The 20,834-nt window shown below is 39.3% G+C and overlaps 1 protein-coding gene across 2 annotated transcripts in view; it reads right to left on the bottom strand.

Moving 5' to 3' along the window:
* Nucleotides 1–20,834, bottom strand: part of LOC148333813 (calsyntenin-2-like) — a 191,418-nt gene that overhangs the window by 47,697 nt on the left and 122,887 nt on the right. For both annotated transcript variants that reach the window (XM_088300813.1, XM_088300814.1), the window contains exons 4-6: nucleotides 15,261–15,469; nucleotides 10,019–10,168; nucleotides 897–1,082 (exon numbers count right to left, since the gene is read on the bottom strand). In XM_088300813.1, coding sequence (XP_088156939.1) covers nucleotides 897–1,082; nucleotides 10,019–10,168; nucleotides 15,261–15,469 — 545 coding nt within the window. The remainder of the gene's footprint in view (nucleotides 1–896; nucleotides 1,083–10,018; nucleotides 10,169–15,260; nucleotides 15,470–20,834) is intronic.

Raw genomic sequence — 20,834 nt, 5'->3', positions numbered from 1 at the left:
TCCTCAATAAATAAATATTCATTGAATTTCCCTGCACGATGCGGCAGTGTTTTCCCCCGATGTTGTTGCAAATTGATTACGCTTTAAAAAGGCAATTTTTTTTCTAGCTATCACATAATTATTAGGAGATATCCGCAAAGGACTCCTTAGTGCTAAACAATGCATGCACTGTGTAGCCAGCGAAAGGAATGCAGATGTCGTGTCGTATTCAGTAAGAATGGCTATTTTTGTAAAAACAGGATAATCAAATATAATGACAGCACGCCATCTATTATCGGAGCAGCAAGATTGGCCACCTTTCGCAAGAAAGTTGGTAACATGGCATCAGTGTGACAGTTTTTCAACTCAACTCATGCATATTAAATAAATGCATTCATACACTATTGAAAACGTAGCGGTTCACTAAGTTAATCATACGCAGCCATTGCAAAGTGGTAGTCGATTGGTATAGACAGCAACTTTGTTTTTTTTTCGTCACACTTCCTTGATTATGTGCCACCCACAGAGGTTCATTCAAATTGATTGAGTTACTTTTGTGTAACCCCGCTATGTAACAAAGTAATAAACCAATCAACAAAATGACAACCAAAGAATATTGTTTTGCGTTGCTCTTAGCTGTTGGCACCACAAGTTTCAATCTATCTTGCGCAGTATCGGACTTTAGATCCAATTCACAGAATGACAAATAAGTGCATTAACACCTTTTTGCTTGGCAGTCACATCGCAAAATTAAAGACCATCGTCACCTTTCAATACAACCACCCGTGAGGTTATATAATTTAAATCTCAGCAAAGAAATGCCTTGGCAAAATATCTGAGTTTGAATAGGAAAACGTGAAAACAAATCGATTTTAGCCCCATTGTTCATAATCGAACAATGAGAGAATAGAACCAACCGCATAGTTTCTGTAGGGACTTCTCCGAGTAGGTTTCACGGTCACATCCCTTCCCAATGTGACTGGTCAGCAGCTCCACTGTAGTTCTCACAGATGACAGCGGCCCACCACAGGTCTCCAGGTGCATTTTGGGGAACAACTGTTTGCTTCCTGTTCCTGGCTCATAGTCAACTCGTTTATTCCAGCCTAGAGAGAATGGAGTTAGAAAAACAGAGTGTAAAAATATGATGCAAAGTATTGAATTGAGTGTGGAAAGTAAACAAGCTTACGATTTATTGCGTCTGTTAATCAAACAGCTCAAACACTGACAGTAAAAGAAGAGGTAAGGGGGAAGGCAGGAGATTTTGCATTTCCGTTCTTAATCTTTTTCTTGAATGCTCTTTAAAATACGTCATCCATCCATCATTCATTTTTTTGTACCACTTAACTTCATTAGAGGCGTGGGTGAACTGAATCCTATGCACCTGTTTTCTCTCTCATGCTATTATCCCGTGCTCTACTGATTTTTCTTGTGAATCACCGAAATTATTTGTTTTAATTCTAGCATTTGTGTTTGTGTAGTTGCTCTGGGAGACAAGAGGATACAATGGAAAAGTGTAACTTTGAAAGTGCATCCATTCTGCTCATTATGCTAAAATCGCTGGAGACTTTCAGTACTAAATCAGAAGCATATTGGTTAGGTTGCCCTCTTTCTTGTAAAAACTCGCGCTGTCATGATCAAATATTTTTAGAATCAATGATTTCATTGATTAATCCAATAATCAGATTAAGTTTAATTTTGTATTAAAGTGTATTGCAAAACCATTTCCCCCTGATTGCTGTTCCAAATTACTGTTATTTATTTGGTATTGTTTAGTGATAAAAAAACAATAAAGCAATATTACACCAAACGGACTGATGTCCAAGCTTTTTTAAACTGATTCAGTTACTGGTACGCTCTTGTTTCGCCCTCAAAGTAAAAGCAAGTATTGAAAATGTCTTATTTTGATTAAACAGAAAATATAATCAGTCTGCTTTCATGAAGGGCTACAAAAATCAAGAGAATAATTGCTGTTGAACAGAGTTGGGTCCGTTAGTAAATTTTGGACCGGCAGACCTTCTTCTGACGCAACGCCCAACCGGTTGATGACGGCCTACTTAATACGTCTCACACATGCACCGCACTGGAGACGCAAAGCCTAATAAAGTTTCACACGTTCATACACACACAGTGTGACGATTGGTGAAATAAAAACAGTATGGGAAAATTTCATTGCGGTCTGTGTGACTGTGATTACGTAAAGGTTTACAAACAATTGTTTCCCAAAACAACTGGACATGGTTTCAATGTCAGCAAGGAAACGCTTGCTTTGGAAAATACCTCATGCCGTCCGGGGAAACAACGTTTATACAAAAAGGACATCGGGTAGGCGGGGAGAGCCTCCAGCTCTCCCGTGACTCGAGTGAGGGAGGATAAGCGGTTCAGAAAATGGATGGATGAACATGGACTAGGACATTATTTTTTTCTATTTACCATCATTTCCTTTTTCGTCAGCCCAGCCAGAGAGCTTCTTTGATTGGCTACATTCCATCAGGTCACAGTTTGCACAGTCAACTGGCTCATGTTTTCACTTACTCAAATATTCACCACCTTAGCTCATACATTGGCTGCACATGTCTTGTGGTTGATTTACTACCCGCGGGCTGGGGTTGTTGAGGGCTGCCCAAACACTGCTAGCCGTGAGCTTGTCAGGAGGTGTGATAAAAGCAAAGTTTCTTAAAAGGTTTGCAGGTGAAGTGGAACCAACTACTGCTGACTTGGGTGAGAGGCAGGTTACATCTTCGATTTGCTATTTACAGGGCATATATGAAAGAAAAACGAAAAAACCCACACTTTTTCACCATTTTGATTTATTTACAATTAGCCAGAATACCGACCAATTACATGTAAGCAAAGGATTTGAATATGAACTTGTGGGGAAGATTTGCCTCCGATACAAAATTGATTTCGGCAGTCCAATTTTTTTATTTATTTTTTGTCAGTTAGTCACTTCATCCACTTTTACTGGCACCAGACATTATATCCATCCATCCATTATCTGTAGGTGCAGGAGCCTATCCCAGCTATCTTCGGGCAGTAGGCGGGGGACACCCTGAACTGGTTGCCAGCCAATCGCTGGGCACTCATAGACGAACCATCCATGCTCACACTCGTACCAAGAGGCAATTTAGAGTGTCCAATCAATCTACCATGCATTTTTTTGGAATGAGGGAGGAAACTGGAGTACCCGGAGAAAACCCACGCAGGCACGGTCACAACATGCAAACTCCACACAGGAAGGCGGGAGCCAGAATCGAACCCACGACCTCTGCACTGTGAGGTGATAACCAGTCGTCCACTGTGTTGCAACAGACATAATGAACGAGAAATTAAAGAAAACATGGCAGCCTCACAATGTTTTCCACGGGTGTAGATTTTTTTTCCCTGAAATATTATATGATATTCATATATAATCGGAATAATAAATAATATTCACCGATCGATGATTCAGACCTGTTCTGTTATGATATTGGGGTTGCTAATAGGTTAGAAAGCGTGTTCACTTTAGCTGCCATCACAATTTCCTTCTTTGATCAATAGCATATCGACAGCATTTGGTTGCCAATTCTTGCAGAACATGTCAGCACGGCAAGGCAAAAGGCAGTCATGAAACTCAATGAGCGGCACATGCACGATGAACATATTGCATTTGTGGATTTTTACATCTGGAAATAACCCTGGGGCAGTAAGACCAACGCCTATTCAATATTAAATTAAAATGCTTCTATTGATCTGTGACCTGTATTACATTTTAGAGATAACATGTACCGCAGCAGTGTAAGATAATTTATGTTTCAATGAGAGTTCAGTGGGCTTTACCATATGCTGTAGCCTGTCATACAATGATCTCCTTTATGTGTAGTGAACCTCAGCATGGATTTAATAGGATGCTTTTTGCTTTCTACTGAGTTGGGTGCGTGCCTGCAGTAGATTTGAAGAAATTCACAAAGCAGGCCCCCCAAATTCTTCTCTTTGTGAGTATGAAAGAAAGATGAGAGGGTAAGCAAGCGAGGTAGACATGAAAACATTCCTGTTGTGCTGAGTGCAGATGTACTACTTTTCACTGTGGAGGCGATCATTAAAGCTCGAGTGTTTGCTAGGTTTTATGTGCTTGATCTTACCTTTTAGTGAAGGACTTTTTTACAGCAGTTTTACTAGTTTTATTTATTTGTATAAAATGTATTCTAATATGTATATGTGTATAGGTTGTCGTATTGCTAAAAAGCAATTGCATTGTAAATGATCAAAATCTAGATTCAAACAACTTTGCACAGTCAGGAGTTTATATCTATTTTTAATGTTAAGCTCTTTTATTTTTTTATTGGGAGCAAATTTGAGGCTGTGCTCAACATATTTTCAGCCACCTTTGCTATGAGATATTTGATTGGTGTATTAATTGAGGGCGTTTTCAATTCTTAAATGCATTGATCAAACTGTTCCTTTTTTGTAATTAAAAAAACAAAGGACTATAACACAATGAGCTGAATAATAAAACATTTTAAGGAAATATTAAGAGCGAAGGCGAAACGTTAATTCTATGAAGCAGGTTTTAAAAATGTGGGGATGGACTACTTCCCAAGACACAGTTGGCCTCACAATTTCCATTGTAAAGAGCATGATGACCCCTTTCCCCCCACTGAATACAAAAGCGCCTCATCCATCCGTATTTCAATCCTTTTTACTCTCATCATTGCTACGATACAATAATTTCGACGCAAGCAAACAGACCAAAAACCAAACCAGAAACATTGCAAAAATGTCTTCATTTAAATGTATTTTATTTATTTATTTATTTTTTTTAAAAAAGGGATAAACAAAGCAAATTGAAGGTTGACGTGTGAATGGTATGAGCAAAACAAAGCTAAATGAACTGATATAGTGCATATTCAAAAGGGGGAAGAAGAAGCCTTTCTGGACGTTGACATTGTCCAAAATGTCTTTTTAAGATGCAAAGCATCAGCCCAGATTAGTTCAACTGTTGTGTACATCTTTGTATCCAGTCTATAATGAATACAAGCTCTGAAACATTATGTTTGTGACCTCAGGTAATAAACTCTTTATACAATAAGTGGAATAGCATTACAAATCCTGTAAATGGCATCATTAAATGCACTTTCTAAGTTGCATTGGGAAAACAGTTAAATGAAGCAGCTCCCTATGAAGAGAAACAAACATCAATTGCAGGCATGCAAGTATATGAGGCACATGACTTGCTGCGATCTGAGGAATTTCATATTGGGAATTGTGTCTTTTTCTTCCCATTCTGCTCAAGATGGCAAAAGACTAAGTAGACCACTTGGTATGTTTTCTATCTCCTCAAGGGATATCCAGGGGGAATTTACAGCTTGTTGGGATATACTCTGTAATCCCCGCCAGCATGTCTGCCGCAGGGTCTTGGCTCTCTACCGCGAGGTCCTCATGCACCTTTTCCCCAAAGCTCAAAGACATTAGCTCGGGTCAGATTCTAACTCTGTGACTCACACGATTATCGTGTTAATAATACAGTGCCGAGAACATTACATTTGGTACAAATGTGTGTATGGGTACTATATTAGGGTTTTAAATGAGGTGAAATTGTTTGCGTTTGTGATTTTGCCCTCAGGCTGTCAATTACGGGTTCCTGGTGTCATTTATCTTAGGTGTAATTTATTTAATAATTCAAGTAACTTTTAGATTGGTCATGTACTTTGTTCTCATTTCTTATAGGCATACTTTCACACCTTTTGCAATAACTGATAAAAACGCCTATTTATGGTATTAGCTCTGAAATGAACAAGTTAGTAATCACGTATAAATTATGATGTTTACTTTTCTATTTTTTCTTTTATTCATTCTGGGTTTTATTTCATTAGCTATTTTTATATCATGTCTAATGTTATGTATGTGTTCATTGTGTTCCTTGTCCTCTATGTGCCCCTGCTGCAACATTAATTTCCATTTAAAGGACAAAGAGTTTCTGATTCTGATCCTGAGTCTTCAATAATAAAATAAAATGTTGAAATGTGTCAACTCTTAATTTCACTGTGGAGTGAACTCATCGAGGTTTGTCATCAAAATAATAACAGTACACAAAACAACAGCGCACGATGATTTGTTTTTCTTTCCTCAAGACAATAAGGTTTGTATTTACGTTGTTTCAAATCTAAATACAATACATAGACAAATCTAGTCTAAAAAAAAGAAAAACTAATAAACGTGTATACAATATAAAATGAATGTTGTTAACCATTAACAGATCAGAACCGTCACCTTGTCATAGTAGAGGGGTTTGTGTGTCCCAATGATCCTAGGACCTAGGTTGCCTGGAGTATTATGCTTCTGTCAGGGTCACCCATGACAAGAGGTCCTAGGTGAGGGACTAGACAAAGCACAGCTCAGAGATCCTTTATGATGATTGGTCAACAATTTCCCTTGACCGGGTCACCGGAGCCAGACAGATGACCTAAAAGATATTGTAAGGGTTTGCTGGGTCATGCAGAATCCCCTGTCAGAAAGAGTTTCAACTCCCACCTCCAGTACAACTTTACCCATATCCGGGAGGACAGAGTGGATCATATTCCATGCCTCCATTGTTAAGGCTGTGGCCGGAAGGTGTTCGGCCTGTTGTGGTGACAGTCCCTGAACCTGTGAGAGGATTGGAGAGGCAGTTGACAGGTACCAACTCTCCGCACTAAATGCAGCTTTGGCTGTCGCAGAGACAGAAACTTAGGTGTGGGAGGAGTTTTTATAGGACGGCATATGGAAAGCGCTTTGTTACAGCTCCAGCTGTTATGAAATGCGCTATAGAAATAAAGTTGTATTGTTTTGTATTGTACAGGGAACAGAAACCCCTGGTACTGGCTGTTTGGTCTCTGCACCACCGATGTCAGAGTTTGGTCTGCATTGCAGGCAGTAGTAACTTGATTCTGCCAAGGTTGCTCTTTGTCACCAATTCCGTCTATAACCTTTATGGACAGAATTTCTAGGTGCAGCTGAAGCGTAGAGGGGGTCCAGTTCCTTAGTATTGCATCTCTACTATTTGCAGATGATTTGGTACTATTGTCTTTTACAAGCTGTGATCTACAACTCTCACTGGAGCGTGTTGCCACTGTGTGTGAAGAGGTTGGGATGAAAATCAGCACGTCTAAATTGGAGGTCATGGTGCTCAGTTGGAAAAGGATGGAAGGCCCTCTCCCGGTCAGAGATGAGATTCTGCCCTAAGTGGAGGGTATCTTGGGTTCTTCTTCACAAGTGAGGGGATGATGGAACAGGATGTTGACAGGCAGATCGGTGCAGCATCTGCTGTGATGAGTACTCTGTATCAGTCTGTTGTGGTGAAGAAGGAGCTGAGCCGAAAGGCGAAGCAATGATTTATTGTTCGATCTACTTTCCTACCCTCACCCACAGTCATGAGCTGTAGGTCATGACAGAAATAACAAGATTCCAGATACAAGCGGACAAAATTAGTCTCCTCAGCGGGATGTCTGGGCACACCCTTAGAGATAGGCTGCGAATGTTGGTCATCTGGGAGGGGCTCAGAGTCAAGCCGGTGTTCCTCCATGTTGAGCGGAGCCCCGTGCAGCTGTTTAGGATGCCTCATGGACACCTCGCCTCCCTGGTGAGATGTTTCAGGCATGTTCCATCAGGAGGAGGCCTGAGGATGACCCAGAACACACTGGAGAGACTGTGTCTCCTGGTTGGCCCGGGAAGGTCTAGGGATCCCTCTGGAAGAGTTTGAGAAAGTGGCCGTCTGGGCTTCCCGGCTGAACATGCTGCCCCTGCGACTCGACCTCAGGTAAGTGGTAGGGAAAGCATGGATGGATGCCTGGATTTACATTGGGTCTGACAGATAATTGCTCATTCAAATCTTTGTGAGAGAAGTGTTTGTGGGTGTACAATTTTTATTTATTTTGCATATCACCTATATTGGATAAACATATGTTTAAAGTATGTTGTCAAACTATTCAGATCAAAACAAACACAACTGCATCATTGAGGAAGAGAAATGAGAATAGTCACAGAAGCACAGTGAGAAAAATCCGTACCAAAAGGCCAAAGCCTTAGATTCTAACCGAAACTTGTGTTGCTGATGGTAAGAAGCGAGAAAAGCATTGTATGCAAAATTAAAAAAGGTCAGCTTGGCTCAGTCTATAATTGTGATTTCACATTTAATAATGAAACCTCATTCTCCCATGTTATTAAATAAAAATGAAAATGAGAGCCTGAGACATTGTGTAAGAATACTGCAAACGGTGCTTCTCCTCGAACACAACAGCTCTAGGGCCTATTAAAAAAAAAAACTCTGATCTGTGGCGCTGACATTTACTTCTCCCACTCCATTTATCCCTCCTGCCAACCATGGCTCAAAGGGACAAATACCCTTTCATCAAGGGAAACTATCTATGTTTGTACGTATCTGAAAATCCAAAAATGAAAAAAAGCATCTTTTTCATTTCAAAAACATAAGTCTGAAAAAAGAAACCTTAAAACTATTTTTTTTTTAATGAAGAGAAGATGACTGTCATGGCGTTATGTTGACAGAATTGTCAGTGACAGCACCAAGAGGCAGTGAGTCATTGTAAAAGCCCATGTCAGACTGGCCTGTCATATTAGCATCTATGTTTGGAAAAAATTACATATTGCCGGTTGACATTGGGTGTATACCGTCACACCCAGCTCACTCACATTCGCATATGAATTGAAAAAGTTTCAACGTTTTTGATGCCAAGATGTTTGGTGTGTGTTTATGTGTGTGTGCGTGTGATCAAAATGTGTTTTCATGTTTTTGCTGATTCTCCCTGATTGTTTGTGTCATTGCATTCTTTTGTGTTTTCAATTTTTAATATCCTTCTTTGCAATTCCTTAACCTCGTGTCGTTAAATACAGAAATAGATGCACGTCACACTATGGGGCCTCGTGAGTGTAATGTGGGGGCTAATTCGATGTTCATCATGAGAATAAATAAGGGTAATATGGATTGTGTTGTTTTATTGATGTTAAATTGTTCAAAGTAAAATATCTAAAACCATAGATATCCTTTACAAAATGAAGGATCTCCTAAAAAAAGGAATCTTTATACACATATTGTTCATTATTGCCATACTTGACCTATTGCATGGGGATATGGGGGAAAAACTAATTCACAGCCTATCTATAAAAAGATTTGTCTTTATTTGTTCCAATCAGAGAATAGTCCTACATGTTAACAAATAATTAAGAACCAGAGTGCACTGGAAAAATATTCATAGATATTATTTCTTTGTGCAAGATAAATTAATCTTTACCATGTTAGGAGTCCCTGATTATTTTGTCAAATCATTCCAGACACCAAATCAAATGCCGCCACACAGAACTTAAATAGAGACTCACCCGGTGTGTACCAGGGCCCTCATTTTCCTATGGTAAACATCATCTCCAGCGTGACCATGAATGCCTTTACACCAAGGAATCCAATACATCAGTTGTGCAGTGATAGAGGAACAAGGATTGCACATGGTTGCAAAATCCTATCTCCCATTGCATCTACAGTTATTGTGCGTACTTTTTAGTGTTGTGGCACTCAAAACAGACACTTTGCATTACTCTTGTTAGAGCTGTCATGACAGCTTTCTGATGTGCAAAGAGCCATCTTGACTGTGTCAGGGCGCTCTTTCTAAAGTGCTGTTGATCACAGAAAAGAAATTTGACAGGACAATTCTTTAGGGAAGAAGGGGGAGAAATTGAGAGAAAAGCTTTGTGGGTCTGGCAGAGGAAAACAGGATGATGGAAGACAGCAAAGGGATTGGAAATGGAGAAAAATGAATCATGCTTACTTCAGCAAGCACATTCAGAGAAACGCACATAATCATGTAAATAATCACATCTGTGTTGCTGCGAGGATAAAAACAGCACAAACAACTCTTGCTTCTTGTGCCACCCATCTTCCCATACTTCTAAAACAGACAAACAAACTCTTGCACACAAAGGCAACTATCTAAGACAAACAAAGGCATCTGCAATTCTGAACACACAGACATTTACCGACATTTGTTGCGCATAAACACGAGGCAACAAGACAACTTACCCTGCCAACCGGGTTTGCAGACAGGCTTGACGTCAATTCGGACAGGGACGCCGCGCAAGGCTCTCTTCTGGCCACAGTCCCAGGCTGTCACCTGGATCTCGTACTGCTGCTCTCGGTCATAGCTCAGCTTCTCTGTGTTTCGGATGTTACCTGCATACAGGAAGGTTATGGACAAATTCATTAAGAAATATTGTGCAGTAGGCTACAGATTTACAAAATATTTTTGATTTATGATTTACAGAGAGCCCAATCAAATTCACTTTTGTGTTTATTACCAGGGGGAAGAAAATAGTGTCATGCTCGCTAACCACAATTTTTTTTTCCTATTAGCCTGAAGTATGAATTACATGATTCTCATGAATCTCTCACTCTCTCTCTCCCTCTCTCTGCCTTTTGCGTTTGCACACGCATCAGCGAGAGAAAGAAGGGGAATGCATGCCTGTGTGAAGAAGCAATTGAGAGCCATAATAAACATCTTAAATTGCGATTAATTTGAGGAAAGGGATGAAGTTAAAAAAATCCAGCCATCACTACATTGCGACCCCGGTCCAAGCTCATCTGTGAATTTGCTTTCTGTGACAACAAAAATGTTCTGTTCTGCAATGATTTTGTAATATACTGTCACTCTCTCTCTCTCATGATTATTCATTAAAAATAAGGACGAAAGTGTATTGACGGAAGGTGGATGACAAGGGCAAAATAGGTTAAAGTGCCCATCTATGGTTATTTGTTCAGTGACTTTAGCAAGTACAATAGTGTTATGAATCAGGTGTTTTTCAGCACTTTATTTTTCTTCATACGAGGATGTGAGAGACACCCTGGGTGAGACGAGTGAACTGTTTAAGTCTTGTCAATTCTTTCTCTCAGCTGACATTTGTGGGTTGTGAAATTTGTATTTATGTATTGAGATTGTCAGTGACAACAGACATGAAAAATGAAATCCTCAGATTCTTCTGCTATAAATGTTATTACTAGTATAAAGCAAGCATGCGTCAAAAGTGTAAACAGGAACGCACGCTGTGATAGTTATGCTTGTGAGCCCGACAGGGGTTGCCAAAAATATATTTGCCACTCTTACCTCTTTCGTTCTTTGGGTTATGTCAGCCTCACAGTTACACCTCCAGATGTCTAATATACTTTGTCACTCGAGCTGCAAGCACAGCAAGGGCGCCACGCATCATACTGGATGTTTATTTTGGCCTCGGCCTCCTCCCCATTGTGACATTTTGGAGGAATTCGGTGATAGCAACTTTCCTATAACCCTGACACACAAAATGTGTGTCGATTTATATCCAACCTTCTTAATCTGCATTGAAGATTAGTTGTCTTAATCTATGTTTTTGTTCAGCTCTTTGGTTTTTCTCTGATATGCATCATGTCCTTTTGTCTTCAGGATTATCCAGAGTTTTACATTCAGTGTGTTTGTCTTTGCCTACATTTGTCCTTGTCATACTGCTCCTCGGGTCTCTCTATCTGCTCATATTTTATCCAAGTGTGCCCTGTTGTCTTGTCGGTGTGTCTGTATTTAATTCCTACAGAAATACCTGATTTGGGTGCACTGTGAATCCCCTCAAATTAAAGATGAAAGTCTGCAATTGAAGCACATCTTGTTCATTTGATTGGAAATCCAGTAAGGTGGTGTTTATAGTAAAACAATAACAATTGTATGTGCTAATATGCCGTGAAAGACGAGATGACGAAGTCAACATTCATACATGAGTTGGGCTAATTCACACATAATTATTATGTAGAGAGAAATAATAACCAATTACCATTATTCTTTCATATTTGATATAAATGATGACACATTTTAGTCAATGTGCATCATGATGGAGCATTTTTAAGGAGGAAAATGACAAGATCAGTGTTTTTCAACGTGAGAAATAAAAATCAGGGTTTAACCACCAAAACAAAAACAAGAATTATGCATATTGAAATAATGATCTTGTCTCAGTTTAGTACTTACTATGAAATTCCGGCTTGTATAATTGAACAAAAAGCTGATATATTTGCTAAGAAACAATTTGTTCTGTTGTATGAATGACAACAGATGGATACAAGTGAAGAGAAGTTTTTTGTTATGCCTGACATTATATGCCACTGGCATAGATAGATAAACTATCATTTAAATTTTAAAAGTAATAAAAAAAGAATGTTGTGAATATAAACTTTCATACATTTGTTTTCTTTTAATTTTTATGCACACTGAAATCAACTGAAAAAAAAAAAAACAAGAACCAACCCAAACCGTGGATTTTATGAAACGTTCCACCCCGACAATCCACAGCTTGTATACATCAGTAAGGGCGGGAATGTCAATCGAGCGGAGAACCTTCACTACAACAGTGTCTGCATTTCGGCAGACGCTATACCAGATCCGTTTGTTTCCCTCTTGCTCCATTCTTCCCTCAATTGTGAACAAGACACTCAGATACTTTAACTTCCCCAAATGGGGTAAGATCTCATCCTCAACATGGAGAGGGCACGCCACCATTTTCTGACGGAGTACCATGGTCTCAGATTTTGAGGTGCGGATTCCCATACCAAACGCTATGTGAACCGCTCCACTAAGAGAATGGGATTGTGGCTTGAAGAAACAAACAGAACCACATCAAGATGCAATACTGAGGCCACCAAACCAGATCCCTTAAATGCCTTGACTACGCCTAGAAATTCGGTACTTAAAGGTTGTGAACAGAATCTGTGATAAAAGGCAACCTTAGCAGAGCTCAACCTACATTGGAAATGAATCTGACAAAATGCTGGCAATGCCGTCAAAACTCTGACACCAGTTGTACCGGGACCAAAGAGGTCGTAACACGGGGTCTGCTCCCCCCATCCCAATTCACAGAACTCCTCAAGGTACACCTTGATCACTTTCTCCAAGTCGACAAAGCATACGTAAACTGGTTGGGTAAACTCCCATCCACCCTTGAGGATCCAGCTGAGGGTGTAGAGTGGATCCACTGTTGCACGGCCAGGACAAGAACCACACTGCTCATTATGCATCTGATATTAAAAAAAAACCTTCCTCTTTCAAATCCTTGAATAGACATTACCGGGGAAGCGGAAGAGTCCGAACCCCTCATAATTACAAAACACCTTCAGGTCCTACCAGTTTGTCAATCCAGAGGCATTGTCCCCGATGTCCATGTGATGTTGCCAAGGAGGGTCAAAGTCATACTCTGTGTCCTCAAAGGATTGCATGTCAGTAGAAATGATATCTTTGACGTATTCTTTGTACTGATTCATGTCTCTAGTCAGGTCAAGGTCAGCATCACCCCATCTTCACTTTACACACTTTTTATGATGCACTGCTACTAAGATGTTGAATGGTGGGCCAAAACTTCAAGGAAGCTGTCCAGAATCATTCTTCAACGCCTCACTGAACTCCTCCCATGCCCAAGTTTTGGCTTGAGAGACCACCCAAGTTAAATTCTGCTTGGCCAGCCAACCCACCAATTGCCCCCAGATTCCCACAGGCCAAAAAGACACAATAGCCCTCCATCTTCAGTCTGACAGCTGCCTCAATGATGGAAGCACACAATATGTCAGCATGGTCAAATTTCTGTGTCGGAGGTGGGAGTTGAAGCTCTTTCTGACAGGAGACTGCGGTTCCCAGCAGACGCTCACCTTACATTTGGGTCTGCCAGGTGGACCAATATCTCTTCCCACGATCTGAGCCAAGACACAACTTCGCAACACAACGCCCCCTCTCTTCACCCAAGTGTCCAAGATGTGGCCGGAAGCCCGATGACACAACCACAAAGTTGATCATTCAAACGCGACCATGGTGTCCTGGTGACATGTGGATACATGGTCGCTATGAACAAGGTGTTCATTATAGAAAATCTGTAACAAGCACAGAAGTCCTGTAGCAGAACGTCATTATTGGGACACATAAACCAATCCACCATGATAAGGGGAGTACTCACAGAGGAATAATATGACAAATGGATCAGTTAGTGTACTTTGAGGCACAAGAGCCAGACAATAAGTTACAGGGGTGATTGCAGTATTCTAAACTGTGAAGTCTCCTTCCACTCTACTTGTTGATTTGATTACCCACAAAGGGATGGGACAGATAATTTCATTCCAGACAAATTCCAATCACCTCCTACATAGCCTCTGGCCTTTTGCAAATTATTCCTGTCCACTCTTTCCCTCACGGTAACAAATGATCAGGCGTGTCACGTCGCGCACCACTAGGATCAATTCTTTGGTTTGTTTTGAAACCTATAGACAGAAAAAATAGAACTACAGGCCCTTTTTCCGACCTATTCATATTCATCCCCTGCTAAAGGTCAATTCTGATTTCTTTGGCACTCACCCTGCCTCCATCCTCTTTCTTATTCACTCAAGTGCTTTTGAGTTCAAGAGCTCTTTCGAGTCTTTCCTTAGCAGTCAGTGGCTGAAGAAGACCTCCTCAAATAGAAAGAAAAGAGCCTCCTACTTCATCATTAACAGCTCAGTTTGGACCCTGAGTCAAACATTCCAGACATTTTATTGCCTCACCACAGCAAAGACAGAAATTCTGAGGTGTGGTGACATGCAACTAATACTGTAAATGCAAAAATGCATATATATATGTATGTGTGTATGTATGCGTGTGGGTGTGGGTGTGTGTGGGGGGGTGTGTGTGTGTGTATATGTGTACAACACTCATATATTGCATATCACATGTTTTTTCAATATTGTGCAGTCCTAATGCACACACATCTGAACTTTTGTTGCACTTCTGCAGGTGTGGGTTTTTTTTTCCATAATCTTTCGAACTTGCACTAACAGGGATTTACTGCAGGCATAAGGTCATTTTTTTTTTCCAGCCATATGACAATGCAATTTATTATGCATAAATTGTCAATACACTGCCAAGACTGTCCAAAAGGATAGCTTGGGAGAAAATCAAACTTGTAATATGATGTACAGAAGTGGTCTTCAATCCCGTTCCTTGAGGGACGGTTTTCTGGATGTTTTCCATCTCTCCCTGCTGGAAGACACTTGATTCAAATGATCAGATAATCAGCAAGCTCTACAAATAATCAACAAGGTCTGCAGAAGCTGAGTAACCATCATTTGGATCAGGTGTGTTGCAGCGGAGGGAGATAGAAAACATCCAGGTTATCGACCCACGAGGAACAACACACACACAAGCACCCCCACACACACACATTTTTTCATCACCAATATTAAAGTTATAAAACAACATATATGGATGCTTTTTTTCCTGTGAACTACTTACCATTGCGGTCTATAGCAAATGGTGTGTTAGTTGTGGTAATCTGGTAGTTACAGATCTGGCTGTATTGAGGTGAACAGTCCTGATCTGTGGCTTCCACTTGTAGGATGCTGTCATAAATCTTGCCCTCTGTCACTGCAGCTTGGTACTCGGGCTCCCGGAACACCGGAGCAAATTCATTGACATCGTTGACTTGAATATGGACCACTGCCCTGCACACAACAGATATAGAAAATTTAATTTACTCATCTGCTTAGAAGAGTCATCCACATAGATATATAGTAAAATATGCTTTTCAATGTGCAAAACACCAAGGGCACTATTTTTGCGCTTAGCCCAGCTCAGTGTTTCGTAGACGCATGCGGGTAGAAATGGGCGTTTGTTCCATTATGAGAGTGAGCATGTTCGATTTTAGATTTGTTATGTTTTTCTTGTTTTCTTTTTTGTCGACAGCTGTCTTGTTAGGTTAGGTTGTGCCATGGTCAGGCTTGTACCTTTAAAAATATATTAAAGATGATAATGATAATTTGTTCAAATTACTGTAATGATTCAGGGGGATCAATGCACACTTTTGTCATATTTATGAATTTAATACAATAACCACTGCCTGTAAATGTGGAGCTCAGAATCAACCTGTATGCACCTTGATCAAATCCACCTAAATTATGTTACACCCCCTGCGCCATAACTTAGACCCGCTTTGATTTAGTTCAGTTTCAGTCAAAAGTGTAGCCTACTTTCTAGAACCAAATTGTCAGATGCAGATAGAGAACGCCAAGAAAGATGCAGAACGGTGTGCCAAATCCCCAAAGTGGTTAACTAGACTTGAAAAAATGAAGTTGCGCCAGTTTTAATGCCAAGCGCACATGCCTCCGTCTATGAAAACAGACCCTCATATGTAAAAATAAAGATGGTATTTTTCCACTGCATCACTAAAGGTGGATAATTTTACGTTGACCATTGCTCAGTGCTACCGTTGTGTGTTTACTTTGCATGTGATAGCTAAATATCTTGAACCCTTAACCCTGAATCAGGAGCTAAAGCAGTCAGAAATTCAGTAGAATGAATAATAAAAAGCAAAATTCGCTATAATTATTATTTGAGCTTACTTGTGAGTTGTGACCCTCTTTTTGCATTGTACTTAATAATCGTGCCTCCTATTGGAAGCTTTGGGCCCTGATTACTTGCGTGCCTTGTACTTTCATAAGAGAAATATATTTGTAATATTTGTAAATGTGTGATCTTTCACTATGAGTGCTTTCAGAGAGTTTTTCTCAAATAAGTAAGCAGAAAACAGCAGAAAAACCATGGATGAAATTGTTAAACAGCAACAGATGCTTGCACGCCAAGAACAAGAATGATGTACTTGGAGGTGGAGGATGATGTTTCGAGTAACAGAGAGCCGCGATGTGTGGTTTATGAGATTATCATGGAGGCAGTGCAAGTAAATTAACTGTTAGAAGTCATAAACATCTCAACAAAATATGAGCAACTATAATGCAGGCCAACAAAGTGGAAAGGCTGAGCATTGCTATCATTCTGCTAAACACACATGCGCTAGCTTCAGTTGCCAGTGGGCAACTTAAAATGTGACAGTAAGACTAGCCAAGTAGCCAATTCAATATAAGATCAATTAAGTACTTCATGATTTCCTGGTTGAACAATTTATGATTCATATGTATTGTATTGCTATTACATTGGTGAGGACAGGAACTTTCAAATATAAATTCTGAAATCCCTTTGTTAGAATAAACTCAAGCATCTTATTCTTTCGCTACAGCCGCCACACAGATGTATGCCATATTAAAAGTAATTACTAACTATTATGGATGCAATGATATCCAAATGTCACGATACAATATCATAATATGAACCTCAAAATATTGTTTTGTACATGATAACAGCAGTGACAAAGAAATAGGCTTGTCATGTGTTCCTGTTGGCTCAGCCAAGTATCTCATAACGAGATGATGTCAGTGTCAAAGTCAAATTTTATGTAGCAAATATAAAAATAAGTAACATAACTGCAATTAAATGTGATTCACGGCAAGGAATCATATTTGCATGTAGCACTCTGAAATTATACTCCAATAACGTTGCGGCCAGTCTACAACATGCAACCCAAAGCCCCACTGCCACACATTTTTATTGTTCAATTCACTTTACTCCGATGTGTACAAATTTTATTTCTTTTGACACTTTTACAATTTCAGTTATAAATGACTTTCCTCAGGTTGCGTGGTTGAGCACATGACTCATTATGCAGGAAAGATGAGGGCAGACTGGGAAGATCAAGACAAATCTAACAATGGGAGTTTAAATCATATTTTCAATCAACAGATTTGAATTCATAAATGACTAACATGTTTACAATCTGACAGTGCTATCTAACTGAAAGGATGAGGAAAGGGAAAATCCTCTGAAGTATCTTCATACATAGTACATCAGTCCGTCAATCAGCCTCACACCACCCCAGAAAATGTTTATTTCTCTTTCTTTTGAATCTTTTTCATTCACTTATGACATCGCCCTAAATATACTCCTTGAAAAAAAAAAAAAACTTACCGTGATAAGCACTTTTTTTTTTTTTTTTGCACTTACTTGTGACTCCACCCGCCACCATTTAACATTTCCTAACATCTGCTGACATATTGCAATATGCAATTGCAGTTTGAGTTTGACAATGAAATTGATATCACTTTGTACGTCTAATAAGAAAAAGCAGAGCTGCACAGATGGTTCACTTCCCACAGGCCCATATTCACAATTAAAACACAGAGCGTAGCGTTACGTTACATTGTTCGGCTTAAAGAGAAAGGTGTTCATGCTTGAGGTATGTTATTGTTCCCAAATAGGTATCACTTCAACTAACAGGTTTTGACAGAATGAGGTTCCATTTCAATTAGCCTCAACGATGCTAGGTTGAATTAAATATGGGAGCGACAGTTCACTAGTTGAGCTCCGTATTTTTTTATAGCAGTTTATGTTAAAACGTCACTGCTTTTGGCTCCGATGTGGATCTTGTTTCGCTGACACAAGTTAACGAACAGCTTCAGCAGCAAAGGGAAAGAAAATTGACAGAGAGAGAATGTGTATGGTTCAAGTCTTGAAAATTCATGTAAGCAATGAAGTCAGTGTCAAAGTCAAATTTGACAATATCTAACTTTTAGTTGACAGAAACAGGACAATTTTGAAAGTCTTGTCACAACAATCGTGGACTCTACCAACAATGGACTGAATGCACTGACAAAAGAGCTATAGGAGATCAAAAGAAGTTTACATTATACTCAAAAGGAAGTGAACGACTTAAAAACAGGCAACGAAAAGTATGATGAGCCTGCTGGCTGTCACAGAAAAAAAACGGAATAGCTGGAGAGCCAGTGAAGGAGGAACAAGTTAGTGTTTGATGCGCTTCCAGAGGCACTGGGGGAAACGTAGACAACAACAGAAGAAACGGTAAAAAAAGGTCTTGACTGAAAAGCTAAAGCTGCAACAAGAAGTGGAAAAAGAGGGAGTTCATCGCATTGGGAAACACAGAGAGGACAACCTGTGTTAATAAAACAACACAAAGTTAAGGATCGGATAACCAACAAAGTTTTCTAACAATTAAGGAGGAAAGAGGTGGATGGAACTGAGAGCGGCCAGAGAGAGAGGTGACATCATTTACCTCAGAGCAATCAAATTGACCATCCACCCCCGCACGTGCACAACGAAACCACTTCATCGTAACTAACCAGGTGTTGCTCAAGGACTGCACTCAGTTACTCACACTCGGAATGATGACAAACGTTTCACATTGTCATACCGGGGACACCCAATTAACACAAAGAACTGCTCAATGCAATGAACTGTAACCAAATACTTTTCAATTTGCTAAGCACCACTCACAGGACATAGAAAATTAAATTGTCCAGAAAATAACTTTTTTCATACCATCAACAATAGCAGCTTAAAGTGTTACACAATTGACTTTGTACTAAAAAAAAATCAATTTTTCACTTTAATAGCAGAAGCCCAGACACCAATTTCCATAATTTCAAATCTTATCTAAGTTCACACAACCCTTTAAGATAATTGCAGGACCAGAAACCAGAATTTGTAATGAAAGAGGCATGGACTTTGAAATGTACGGACATGAACTGGCTAGTAAAAATAGAGAAAACAGGAATGGCGGTTGTGTGGCTTTGTATATAGACAGACATTTTTCTTTTAAGGAAGGAGAAAAAATGTCACAGGTGGTGGACATGGTAGAATGTGTCACATTGGAAATATCTATGGTAAAAAAAAGGAAAATATAAATAGAACATTAGGTTCTAATATTGATGTAAAAAAAAAAAAAAAAAGCCGGATGGGGGAAGTCTGCACAGAAACAAACATTAGACAGTGTTCATCTGTGGTGACTATAATATTGTACTTCTCAATCTGAACAAACACAAAATCAAAATAACAGAAGAGTTTATTCATACAGCATAAAGCCACAACCTCTATCTTAATCTTAGCAGAACGAGCAGATTCAAAATCCATTGCGTAACATTAGTAGATAATATCTTATATAATTATTATTACTAATATTATGGCTAAGAATATGGTGAGTGTACTACTGATGAATGACATGAGTGACCACTTGCAAGGATTCATAATTTATGCCTGCAAACATATCAAAACAACCAAGATAATAAATTACAATACAGACAAATAAGGACTAAGAAGCCCCAAGAAGCAGTAAAAAGTGATTTACTGAGAGAGAATTGGAATACGGTTGACAAAGAAAAAGGTAGTGACAAAGATTTTGATGCCTTTCTTACAATATTTAAGCGATTATACGGTATCAACTGCACAATCAAACAAAACAACATAAAACCAAAGCATAATGACAACAAAGGGTTGAATAAATACTTGCAAAAAGAAAATAGGGAATTATGAAATAGAAAACTAAAGAAACAGAAAACAAATACAACAAATATAAAATATGTTAACTAGCATCTTGAAGGGTGGCACGGTGGGCGACTGGTCTGCATGACCACCTCCTGCTGCCCTGTGAGGAGTTTGCATGCTCTCCCCGTGCTTGTGTTGGTTTTAGAGATGTGATGTGGGGCTTGATAATGATTTGTAGAAATACTGGTTATATTATAGGAAATACTGTCTAGTTAGATTATCATCACTACTTGTATTTTTACTATTATCCTTATTATCATTTTTGTTTGTGTGTAATTATGTAAAACCCAATTGTGTTTGTTGCTGATAACAAGCACAACAATCCTTAAAAGAATGCTGTATAATCCAAAAGTGTACTATGCTTAACAACATTTATAACAGTAGCAGTCAGTTGTGGATACAGAAGTGTATTGCCTGGAGTCTACATTGTATGTATTATTATATCTTATGTTATGGAACTAGTGGAAAGTTGTAAAAAATTTCTGATATTTCAACGATGAAATGGAGAAAAAGGGGTAGGAATATAAAAGCTTGTACTTCTTCCTTTTCCTTTTCGAACATCTAATGTATGTCTAAAATACTTGCCATTGGGTCAACCATTGCCTTACTTTCTCTTGTAGCTCTCATTTGATGATTAGTTGT

This window comes from Idiotropiscis lumnitzeri, chromosome 7 (genome assembly GCF_059441095.1).
Source record: "Idiotropiscis lumnitzeri isolate Australia: NSW breed Sydney's pygmy pipehorse chromosome 7, RoL_Ilum_1.0, whole genome shotgun sequence".
Lineage (NCBI taxonomy): Eukaryota > Metazoa > Chordata > Actinopteri > Syngnathiformes > Syngnathidae > Idiotropiscis > Idiotropiscis lumnitzeri.
This window is presented reverse-complemented; position numbering and strand designations above follow the sequence as displayed.